Here is a 12,995-nt window from a genome sequence, read left to right as displayed (position 1 = left end):
ACAGACTCAATATATCCTCAAAAATATATATACATATGTAAACATAGATAATGAAATTAAAAAAAAAAAAAACAAAGAAAAGGAAATTTCCATCGAAATTATTCGAAAAAAGCTGATATGGTTCCTTGAGCAAGCCAAATACCCAACGTAAAGAATATTTCTGCTTGAAATAATTGGCTGTAGGCTCACAGATCGACTTCTTCTCATGGTGGACCTCAGCTGACTGATGACATCTTACTTCAAAACATATTGTGGCGTCCACAATGATGCCCTGTTTAGTGTCAGCATTGTACACTAAATTATCTACTCATGTCATTGACCCATTTTCAGCTATACCGGAGATATCTTCTTCTACTATCCAGCCCTTATTTCTTAATGCGGCAGCAATTTTGGATCGTACAAGATGGTGTCTAGAGTTTCTTAAGAACAATCTCTATTCACAGAATCCCAAGACGTGTGCTACAGTATCATTTATAGTATTTTTGTATTTATGAGAAATCTGCTTTTAAAAATGATGACAACAGATAGTTTATAATGAGATTCTGATTCTATTTTTTTGTCTATATTGTGGCATCAGGTGTTGAAGGAGAAATTGTAAAACTAATTGTTTCTTTGGACTTCCACCTTTGCATAAGAAAGAAGACTGCTAATCCTTTAAGAACAAGCATCTCTTTACTTACTTGCATGTCATGTAGTCTTTTGTGATGATTCTTCTGTGTTGTACGCAACAAAGCTTATACGAAAATCACAACCATGAATAGAAATAGTTATGTTGATAATTTCTAAAGAAATACAATTTTCCTTTAATGAAAAACACCATTTCATTTGTCAATTTATCTTATGCAGGGTGATTCAGACCACCCATAACAGTCATTTATTTCGGAAACTAGTGCATTCAAATTTTCGAGACAAAAACATTTATAACTAAACAACATGTGAACTTTCAGTTGAGCTTAATTTCATCAATCAGCTCTAACAGGAAGTAGGGTCAGTGGCGTATCACTTTAAAATTTCAAATGGCAGTTGGGGTCAAATAGGGTACCATTTGATAGAGCTCTTCAAAACAAACAACTTTCATAGGAAATGTTTTTATTAATTCCTGCTCTTTTAATGAGAATATGTACGGAAAGGCAATGGATGATTCGGACCACCTGTAACTAGTGCATTACAATTTTCGAGACAATATTTATAACTAAGGCACATGTGAACTTTCACTTGAGCTTGATTTCATCAATCAGCCCTAATAGGAAGTAGGGTCAGTGGCGTATCACTTTCAAATTTCAAATGGAAGTCCGTTCAAATAGGTACCATTTGATAGAGCTCTTCAAAACAAACAAATTTCATAGGAAACGTTTTCATTAATTCCTACTCTTTCAATGAGAAAACGTACGAGAAGGCAATACCATTAATATTGAGAAATGTTACAAGACAAAAATGTAAACAAGACAATTAATGTTGACATGCTACTGTAAGACTGGACAATTCCATTAATTTTTATAAAAAATGTTCAAACTGTCTGTCATTCTGAGCAGCACACACTTGTTACTCTTCTTCTAACTCCTACCACTTCGGCGTGGTCAAATGACTGGTAGATCTCCCAGATTTGCTGTTTTATGTCATCTCTTGTTGTGAGACGATCTTGATAGACGATGTTTTTTAACTGTTCCCAAAAATAGAAATCCAAAGAATTCAAGTCAGGAGATAGTGCTGGCCATGCCACAAAACTCATCTTCCAATCCATCGCCCAAGGAAGAGCTGATTGGCTGTATCACGTGCCACCAAAGAGAAATGAGCTGGGCAACCATCCTGCTAAAGCAACATTACTGCTCGTGTTGCCAGTTGTACGTCCTCCAAAAGCTGGTTGAGGATGTTCTTCAGGAAGTCAGCATACATGACACTATTCAGAGCACCTTCAAAGAAATAAGGTTCAATGATTTGGTGTCTGAAGATGCCACGCCAGACATTGATACTCCACCTATGGTGGTTGTCCACTTCTCTCAGCCAGAGAGAATTGACTTGAGACCAGTAATGAGCATTATGGATATTGACATTGCCATTGCTCTTGAATGTCACTTCATCTGTGCAAAGAATACTGAGATGAAACCGACTGTTGGACTGCATAAACATGTACAGTAGTGGCAAAAAAACCGGACCGACCCTTGTAGCTGATTTCAGAACCGTGTTCACAGTGACAGCACAATAGGCTGGTAACTAAGACTTTCGTGGTTCGAATCCTGCCTGGGAAGGAAACTTTTTTTTGTTCCTTATTCAAATTTATTCCCAATACTTTTCAATTGCAGCGATATTCTACTACTTAATTAACTTATTAGTCCCAGAACATGAATTTTGCCACCTTATTTTCTAATGGCTTTCGAAATGGGCTATGTCAGCAGTCGAAACTACAATTTCAATAGGTTACTTGCTATCTTGTGAATGCGCAGTGGCTCATTTCGGGGACTTTGATTATTCTGTCAGTCCGGTTTTTTTTTTTGCCACTACTGTACTCGCCCAATAAAACTTGAAGGTAGGTGGCACATAAGGAAAAGAAAGACACACAAAATGCGCTGTTGTCATTTCAGGTGACAGAATAAAACAGAAAAAGAAGGTAAAAATTTAAAGTAGCTTCTCTGGCTTCAGCAATATGTTTTTACATTCTGGTATTGTTAGAAATAGCTTACTATTTGTTTTCCGCTAAAAAAAAAAAAGTGACAAACACAGAAAATGAAATCTTTAGTCGGCCTATAAAAATTAACACATGTCACATTTATTGCGAGATTTAATAATATTTGGTGTTACAAAAGTTTTAACACAATTCACACATTGATTCTGATCACAATTCAGAACTTCACCAGTAATGTACACAGCAACTATGCAGCCAGTGGTTTAAGATGAGCTGTTCAAATGTCACGAGGCGATCACGTGCACAGGAATATTCTAAAATAGATTACCTCCCATTCTGATGGCAATAGAAGTTGCCCAAAATGTACCACATGATTTGAAGCTTCTTTGTTCCAAGAATGATCATGATTAATAGAGAGATGTTTGAATAACGACAAAGAAAATTAAAGTATCACGAGAAAATTCACTCTGATACTGTCTTTGTCAACCATACTCGTAAATTCCACCCATGGAACCCATGAGTCCATTATGAAAAGCTATACTTTAGCTTCTAGGCTGAGAAAGAAATTCCTTTTCCTCGTAAAAAGAGCTACTTCACTTTTCATATTCTGAAATGTCAACACTACCATCAAGAAAGGAGCTACAAATATTGAGGCTTGTTTGATATAATTTGGCACAACTCACTCACATTTAAGTACCGGTACCAGCAAGTCACGCAAATCTGGTTCTTCAATTTCCACCTTCAGCTTCTTGAAGTGGCTCAATATGAATCAGTCCTTCATGAAACCTTACTAGCAACTGAACGTCATGTCCCTCAGTAATACGAATGTGTGGCTGAAGCAGTATAGCTGCCTGGTTGACGTGAGAATTGATGTTTGATGTGTGAACAACAGGTGCAGTCTCATGGAACTGGATGCTGTACCAGTATGCTATAGCATTCAGCATTCCCGAATGTATTGCTACTACACTTGTGGTTTGTGTTGTCTGACAGCTGCTTTTGTCCAGGTTGATGTGTAACAGCTCGGTAGGATTGCTCAGGAAAGTTGCATTCAATGCAATTAAGTTGAGGTCAAGATGCTGTGATCCCTAGAAAAGAGATATATTACAAATACCAAAGATGAATGCTGTTTAGAAGAGGTGTAGCTTGAATTTTATCCATTGTTAATAAAATTAAATAAAAAAACTCACAACGTTTCGATGGTTGGACTATTGTTTTACTTCAGGTGAACAATGAAGTGAAGGGAGTCTAATCCTTAAGATTACTGCAAATGACTACATCCATGTGACCGGTTGACGACAGAAAGTGGGGTATTAAGTAGAATGTTTTATTTCTGTATGGTTGTGAAACTTGGACTTTCACTTTGAGAGAGGAATAGAGGTTAAGGGTGTTTGAGAATAAGGTGCTTAGGAAAATTTTGAGGCTAAGAGGGATGAAGTTACAGAATAACGGAGAAAGTTACACACATTAGGACATAATTAGGAACATTAAATCCAGATGTTTGAGATGGGCAGGGCATGTAGCACGTTTGGGCGAATCCAGGAATGCATATAGCGTTAGTTGGGAGGCCGAGACGTAGATGGGAGGATACTATTAAAACGGATTTGAGGAAGGTGGGATATGATTGTAGAGACTGGATTAATCTTGCCATGGCGGGCATATGTGAGGGGGCAATGAACCTCCGGGTTCTCTAAAAGCCATAAGTAAGTAAGTAAGGAAGGCAGAGTTAAGGCCATAAGGCCTTCTCCTCCACTCAACCGGCCTTAATCAATATAGGCCTAAGTAAAAGAAAACAAAAACTTTGTAAGATTTTAAGACAATTCTATGAAAAAAAAAATAAATAAAAGGTAAAATAAATCTAAAAGCTTTATGGATCAGAATAAGAGAACATACCAGTAATGGAAGTAAAAAGTGGATATTGGTAAAACAGTAAAAGTGAAGAAAATAAAACGGAATGAAGAACTGTAGAAAAGAGACTACTACAAAATGTACTGGCTTGAGGAATAATTAGTAGAAAACGGGGTTAATTAGTTAGAGATTGCGTCTGAAGTTTAGTAAATATGTCTGTGATAAGTGGTAGCCAAATACGAAGAAGGTTTTGACTGATTTTGTTAATGTGTTCAGCTGAGAAAGCCATATATGCTGCTCTTTTTCATTCTCTATAGGTACCAGTATGAGATGGTATGATTTGGAGGATGGAGATATTTTGCCAAATTGACATTCATAGAAGGTACAAAAAAAAGATGTATCCATGGTCTGCTAGATGATTCCATTAGCCAACTCAGTCTAAATCTTCTCAATATTTGGCTTTTGTTTATCAAAGACGAAATTATTAAATTCAAATGAAACATATAGCTGAATAACCATTTTCCAATTATTCTTTCTCAAGCCGCTACATGGTAGCGTAATAGGTCTAAGCAAGCATTCTTCTCTAAGATTTTTCACCTGCCATATTATTTTATTCTAGTCAATTTTGCTGTTAACAGCCATCTTTCTTTTTTTCACTTCCATTATACAGTATTCCTTTATCCTAATTCATACATAGCTTTTTTTATAGTATAGTATATGTCTTCCTGTTGTTAGCAATCAATCAGTCATATGAATTTAGCCATTTGTAATAACCCCAATGAGTAGGACTTGACAATGAAGGTATATCTAACCTCTGAGATGCTGTGAGTTTTTACTCACTTCAGTAACAATGAACGAAGTCCAAGCTACGTCTTCTGAGTAAGTCACCATTGTCTTCCTCCTCATTTAGAATGAGTTTCGTTTGCTTGTGAGAAGATGTGAAACTGAAACTGACAGTATTCATAATGAATATATTAATAGTTATTAAGATGGAATCACTTAAAAGCATCTTTTCCCAATTCTTATTTCATGAAGGATCACTTCTGCCATGCAGTATTATGTAAAATTACAGATCTTATAATTCTACAATCTGGGATCCTGTGATTTAAGAGATTCAGATACACTGAAATTGTAAAGGCTGAAAAAGTCTGGATGTCTAAGCATCATAATATGAAGTAAAATACATTTTAAGCAAAAAAAAAAAAAAAAAAAAAAAAAAAAAAAAAAAAAAAAAAAAAAAAAAAAAAAACACTAGTAGGTGGTATTCATAAAATACTTAAGATCAGTATTAACACATGTATATTAAAGGAGCAATGACTAGGAGGCTCATCGTGCTAACCACACGATACCTCCTTTCTGGTTGGATGATCGTCCACCTCTGCTTCAGCATGTGGCCGTGAGGTAGCAGCTGGCTGGTAGGTCTTGTCCCTTCATGGGCTGTAGCGCCACGGATTATTATTATTATTATTATTACTACTACTACTATTATTATTATTATATTAAAGGAGCATTGGATTAGAAAACAACACTGTGTTATGATTACCTCAAAAAGATCATGAATACCCAAAACTAGACCTCTCTGTGACAAATGAATCTGTACTTAAAAGCCTTGTATCCCTCTTGTTCTCCTTTTGTTCCCTTTGTTTTCCTTGCCCTTCCCTTGTTCTTATATTCTCTTGTTGTCCATGTATTCCCTGTTTTCTTGTCTTCCCCTTATTCTCTTTGTATTCCCTTTGTTCTCCTTGTATTCCCCTTGCTGTCCTTGTATTCTGCTTCTTCTCCTTGTTTCATGTCTCGCACCACTCACACATAGTTTTACGTGTGCAGCATCCAGATATGCAGCATAGTAAAGCTATGCACCTGTCGATTTTTTTCCCCCTGTTATTTAAAAGGTTATCCTTATCTGATTTATAAGATCACTATTTCATTCCAAATTTCGTTTTTTTTAATTTTCAGACATTCCTCATAACAACCAGAGGCAGGTATTTATGGAGCTTAATTTTATCATTTGTATTTTTCAATATTGGTGTCAGCGGAGATTGTTGGAGATTGATTTGTACTCTTGGTGGAGATTAATGGAAATTCTGGAATATAAAATTATTTTGGAAGTGGAGTATTAACTCAGTATGAATATTACCTTCCAAATAATTAACATTAAAGGTTCGTTGGATTCTGGTAAAGGTGCGGTATGGTCAAAAGACAATATTTGTTGGACTGAGACTGTATTTAACACACATTCATTAAAAACGAAAAAAAAAAAAAAACTTGCAAATGATTAGTGAAATGTTGAATTCTCCATCTTTTGAGTTCACTAATGTAATATGAACACCTGGAATACCATGTAATGTAGCCTACTTGGATGTATAACAAATTCAAGTGCAAAAAATCCGAAAAAAAAAATCAGAATATGAAATTCGCTATAAAATGACACAATAGTAATAATTCGCGAATGTGTTCATATTTAGCTATAGAACTCTATTTCGCGATTTGTCGCGATTGTTTTATCCGAATATTATTAATCAGAATCACTTAATTCGTAGAGATTAGTAAAATCTATTGTATATCTATTATATCGTGATTTTCGCGATCTCCATAAATACTCGGTCCTGCCCATAACTAATGAAATACTCGCATTTATATCAGTGACACCCAATTACTTCTTATTTTTGATAGACTGAATAAACACCACCTTATCAATGTAACTCAACTGTTTCGTAATTTCTCATTACTTGTTCACTTAAACTGTACGCTATTTCAAATAAAAGGTTTTGATAACACACCTGATATTCATTGATGAAGCGAGCTATATCATATCCACAGGTTCGAGAGTTATTCTCTACATGTGATACCTGAGCCAACCATTTTGATTCCATTAGCTGACCCATAACAGAAAAATGCTGTGGTAAGAAGACACCACCATCTGCTAATGACCATCTGCAATAACAATAAATATACGTATATCAGGGACATGTTCTAACATGCTATCTCATTCTTAACACTACAGAGCATTGGTAATTAGGAAATATTATCTATAGAAAGAAGGAATTTATATACATAAATTGGTTTAAGAGGCTATTACTTGTTCTTGGTCATCTAATAATTCTCTACTTTAGAAATGCAACTGATAAAACTATTTGTTGGAAATTTTAAAATTTACAATTGTTATAAATTTACGACTTGATCAGGCATGGCTCATGCTTGTGTTCAATGGTTCATTGAACCCCCCTATAATTTCCTTTTAAAAAATCTAATTCTCTTTCACTCATAAAAACCGAGCATATATGTTTCAGCGTTAACCTGCATACCAAAATTTGGTTGAGTTCTGCTTATATTGATGCACAAATATAAATTGCTAAAAACAGGACTGAACACCCTCCCAACTAGTTTCAGTGAGAGAATGGGAGGGTGTTATATGGCTGTTTTACACAGTGAAGTCGCTACAACGTACTTGTACAAACAGAAAGTCTCTATTGGACTGCAGAAGGGCGACTGCTATACCCATTGCACTTTCCTTCTCTTTCTACTAAACCCCTCTCTTTCTCTCTTTTTCACTTCTATAGTTAGGGATGTGATTTTGTGGTGATTATTTTACCTCTATTTCGGTGCTTATTTTATCATGATTTCGGTGTGAATATTTCATGGAAATATGAAGATTTGGGTTAATATTTCGTGAAAATATGAGTTAGGATATGACATACAAAATATTATGTACAATATGTATAAATCCAGTTAGTAACTTTTACTTATTTATTTATTTTTTTATTTTTTCAAATGCCATTAGGTTGTCATTTGTCATCTCTGGTCTCTTCTGGCAATGTGTAGATACTCTGCAAGTCTATCTCAACATTAAGTTTACTTCTATATTCGTTCTTCAATAAGATCAGAGCAAAAAATGTACTCTCACACAAATATGCTGATGCAAACGGCATCAAGTGCTGTATTGAATTTCAGAAAACATTGGGTACCGATATATGGGTGTTGTAAGCAACCAAGATTACAATTATTATTTGTCACCAAGAAGGGATTTTTCACGCAATTATTTTTTACATTGCAGAAAGGTTAATATTCCCTTAATTTTAATGTCAATCAATGAAGATTTTTTTTATATACAGTAGAATCCCGATTTATTCGTCACTCTATTAACCAATTGGCAGATTATCCGACTGTCTTTCTCTCACTCCTTTTCTTTTTGCTACAGAAACATATGAAGTAGATACTATTGCACATTATATTAGTATACGTATTTTTTTCTAGAGAGTGTTATTACAAGCATTTACACTTACACAGTTTTGGTCTATTGTTCGAGTTGCCGTACTGTACAACTTCCATATAAAATGTATTCCATGAGTATCAAAATAAAACGTGTTGTGCTAAGTATGGAACAAAATGCAAATAATTGAATAGTTTGGGGAAAGAGAAATTGTGGATCATCTCGCATCACAATACGAGACTGATGTTACAACTGTGCGCGATTTAATAAAAATCAAGGACAAAGTGTATACAGTATGTAAATCTACAGCATGAGACCTTTACTATTCCTATCCGAATTGTTCGATTAACAGTTAAGTAAACCCTCTTCATTACAATGGATAATAGGGGTTCTACTGTATTTTCAAAGATATTGGACGACACTTCATCAGTGTACATTGCTAGAAACGAATTTCGATTGATAACTCAGCAAGACCACAACTTTAAAGTTAAAGAATAATTGCTTCATCCTTATTCTGAATGGTGAATACAGTTAATAAAAGTTGGATCCTGAAGATTAGAATTTAAAAAAACTAAAATTATATAGAATTAAAAAAACTAAAATTATACAATGGGTATGCAAGGCTTGCAAGCCAAGAACTCATTCTTGTTAACTCTGTGTCCCAAAGTCTGACATAAACATAAAATATTCCGGCAAGCTGATAAAAGTCAGAAGATATGATAAAGTTAAGCTTAGCTAAATTTCGTTTGAAAACACATCTTGCTTCCACAGACACCTTTCACATCACTTGCGAATACCCCTACTGGTTGGACACTACTGACCTATACAACTGAAAAAAGAATATCTATTGCTAATTTTATGAATGATGTCACAGTACATACCTTAGTAATGGTAACATGTTAAAAATTGTTTCTTTAAGTTCACCAGATGGATCCACCAAATGCGTAATCACAACATCAAATTTAATTTTTCTATTGTCCAATATCTCCGGCAACTGTTTCTCTGTTACACATTCTAATTGTGTTGTGGTCACTCCATTCAATTCCCCAATCTTCCTGAGAGCCATTTTATCTTCTGGTGAACTTATAACATTTACAAGCTTCACTGGATATCTCTTCAGAAAGTATAAACCAAATACTGGGAATGGAGATATGTCTAGTATTGTTGAAATTTGTCGGTTATGAAGCTGAAAATAGACAATAAAATCCATCATATCATTGAAAAGAAGTGGATGTCATGCCAACCATCATATTGTAGGTTGACACCGATTTCACCTTTCTGATACTCCTACTTTCTGTGGTGTAATAATCATGATGAAGATCTGGAACACATTCTTCTATACTGTCCATCCATAAACCACAAAAGAAGTAAATTAAAATCATCAGTACCAGTTGCAGAAGACACAGCCCTGGAATATATATTGACTACACCCAAACTCTGGGTACTAGCAACAGGCATTTATAATGAACACTGATCGAAATACCCTCATTTCTCATGAAAAACAAGAACTGAAAAGACTACAGTGGACTATAGTGGACTTTATGTTGTCAGCAAACAGCTGGATACATTAAGATTGATTGATTACTTCCTATAAATCCAAAAAATATTAGATGTTCTCAAACTTAAAAATTCCTCACAAAACCAAGGACAATTACAAATGATAATTTAAATGATGATCCTACAGTAAACAATGAGAATAACAATGAAGACTAACAGAAATTAATGTTTGCCAGACGTCCACTTTGGTTTCAACGAAACATTTTACCTCAATGTAAGTTTGATTCATTTATATATTCATTTAAGGACAAAGTATATTTTACAAATTAGATCATATTAGATATGGCTTTAAGATTCAGCAGAAAGACGCCATTCCAAACATTTTTTCATAAATTTGGTAGTGAGATACACAAATAATTAAAGAAAATATTTGGTTTTTCTGTCTCCTATAAAATTTGAAATTATGAGTATGTGTCGTTTTTTCTATGACTAATTCAATTGTTAATGATAATAACACTATATTAAATAAAATTAAAATACATGTGTTACTGGTGTCTACTGTAATATTCTTACCTCTTGATGGAGATGCATGGCAGCTATTTGCAAGGTTCTCATCCACTGTTCGTCATTTAGAAAGCATATAGCATCTTGGGACATCACAATATTATCATCTGAAGTCTTAGATTTACATTCATTGATGAAAGATTTTAAATCATCCAGGTATTCTGTCTCTGAAGAGTCAATACATTTCGAAATATCAGGAACAACAAGCTTGGGTTCTTCCGAATGTATATTTGTTTCTTCTCTATCTTCATTACAATCTTTCACTGATCTGTCCATATGACGTTCCCTTCTGACACTTTGGCACATATTTGATTCATTCGCAAATTTACTTGCAGAACTTCCACTGCAAGTTGGCAGAGAATTATCAGAGTCTTTAACAACTTGGCTTTCATTTTGTACAATAGATATTTTACTCGACGAAAATGAGTCTTGTAACTTACTAACTGTATGAATATCTTTTACTATATTTTCATCGCAAATGACAGAAATTTTTCCACCTTGACATATAATACTGAAATTCAGTGTTTGACCTGATGTCACATTAATAGAAGAGTGAAGTGGAAAAACAGCTTGGTCCCAACAATTTGCTCTGTGAACTCCCTCCCTGTCATTGTCAGCAGCATCCTCAGGTGCAGATGAGATGGTAGTGACGTCATCAAGGTGCAGGTCGAACCATGCTACTACAGCATCCACTCGACCAGACTGACAGCACGTGAGGCAGGTCTCATTACGTTTCCTTCCACTAAACCAGTCACTCATATCTTTTTTCTGGTCGAATTTGATATGCAAAGCTTCATATGGAGCAGCGAGGAATCTGTGCAGAAATTAAATGTTGACCTATCACATATTTAATCATTTCAACTTCCTGACATAAAGAGAACTGGCAAAAAAATTCAAATAGAAAACAATATACTAGAACAGATAATAATACAGATAGGTGCTATGAGTCCAGGTTTTTACGTAGTATCATTTTGTGAAAGTCATGTACCTGCCACTGGAAAAAAACAGTATGAAAATGAACTAAATACAGAGTGGACTGCTCGAATGTACCTAATTTCAATTGTATGTGACTGGTGAACGGTTGAAGATAGAACCTTACAATAACATTTATATGAAAGGAAAACTCAACAAGTTTCGAATCCTATCGGTAGATGGTGCACAGACACGGTTTCTTTTCGTAGATTGTATCGATTGTCAAAATGGCGACACTGCAGATGAAAGCGCAAACTGTGTTGTGGTATGCGGAGTTTAAATCAATTGTTAGAGTTCAAAGGGAGTATCGACGAGTGTTTAACCATGATGCTCCAACTGCTGAAAGCATTAAGAAGTGGCACGATACATTTTTAGCTACAGGATCAGTGTTGAAGAAGCATGGTGGTGGTCGTAGAACATCCGATGAAATGATTGCAAATGTTCAAGCCGCATATGAGCGAAGCCCGCGGAAGTCATTAAGAAGAGCTTCGCAGGAACTTAAAGTACTAAAATCAACATTGCAACGAATTGTCCACAAACATCTCAAACTGTACACATACAAAGTGCAGTTAATGCAACGTCTGGAGATGGACGACAAACCCAAACTAGTGGAATTCACCAATACGATTTCTTTCTCTGGAGCTACGTCGAAGATAAAGTGTACGCCATCCCCAGTCAGAGACCTTCGTGATCTTCGGGAGTGCATCATAGAGGCTATTGAGAGCATTCCAGAAGACATGCTCCAACGTATTTGGCAAGAAATCGTTCATCACCTCGATATTGTCACAGTGACAGCTGGAGCTCACGTAGAGATATGGTGATGTGCATATCGAAACTTGTTGAGTTTTCCTTCCATATAAACATTATTGTAGATTTCTATCTTCAACCGTTTACCAGTCACATACAATTGGAATTAGGTACATTCGAGCGGTCCACCCTGTATGTAGGAAATGCCCTCGCAATATTTAAATATATAAATATAAATATATAAAGTAAATAAAAAAATAAAAATGAATAATGCAAAATTCTATGGCCAGGTCTGATATTACTCCGTTATCAACTCTTGGTAATAGATGTCACCACAATAACGATTGGGAACACTTCTAACTGAGAAGATGTCATTTCATAATGTTGCCAATCCAGAGGCATATATGTATAATGATCCCACCACTGACATGTACAGCATTAGACACAAACAATTACCGATCTCCTGTAGCGTGAATTTGTTTTAAGTCCATCTTTGGGCAGTGCCTGGTTTACATGATTAACATGTTTATTTTGCACATA

General features: G+C 35.2%; 1 protein-coding gene across 8 annotated transcripts in view; it reads right to left on the bottom strand.

Annotated features, from left to right (window-relative positions):
- Positions 1-101: 101 nt before the first annotated feature.
- LOC138709016 (protein arginine N-methyltransferase 9-like) overlaps positions 102-12,995 on the bottom strand; it is an 88,922-nt gene continuing 76,028 nt past the window's right edge. For 6 of the 8 annotated variants that reach the window (XM_069839466.1, XM_069839471.1, XM_069839469.1 and 3 more), the window contains 4 exons: positions 10,746-11,550; positions 9,557-9,861; positions 7,246-7,399; positions 2,736-3,705 (listed from right to left, as the gene is read on the bottom strand). In XM_069839466.1, the coding sequence (XP_069695567.1) occupies positions 3,349-3,705; positions 7,246-7,399; positions 9,557-9,861; positions 10,746-11,550 (1,621 nt within the window). In that variant the 3' untranslated portion in view covers positions 2,736-3,348. Of the gene's footprint in view, positions 1,911-2,735; positions 3,706-5,305; positions 5,416-7,245; positions 7,400-9,556; positions 9,862-10,745; positions 11,551-12,995 lie in introns of those variants that run through there. The other 2 variants (XM_069839467.1, XR_011334810.1) reach the window with 2 other exon arrangements.

This window comes from Periplaneta americana, chromosome 11 (genome assembly GCF_040183065.1).
Source record: "Periplaneta americana isolate PAMFEO1 chromosome 11, P.americana_PAMFEO1_priV1, whole genome shotgun sequence".
NCBI classification, from domain to species: Eukaryota; Metazoa; Arthropoda; class Insecta; order Blattodea; family Blattidae; genus Periplaneta; species Periplaneta americana.
This window is presented reverse-complemented; position numbering and strand designations above follow the sequence as displayed.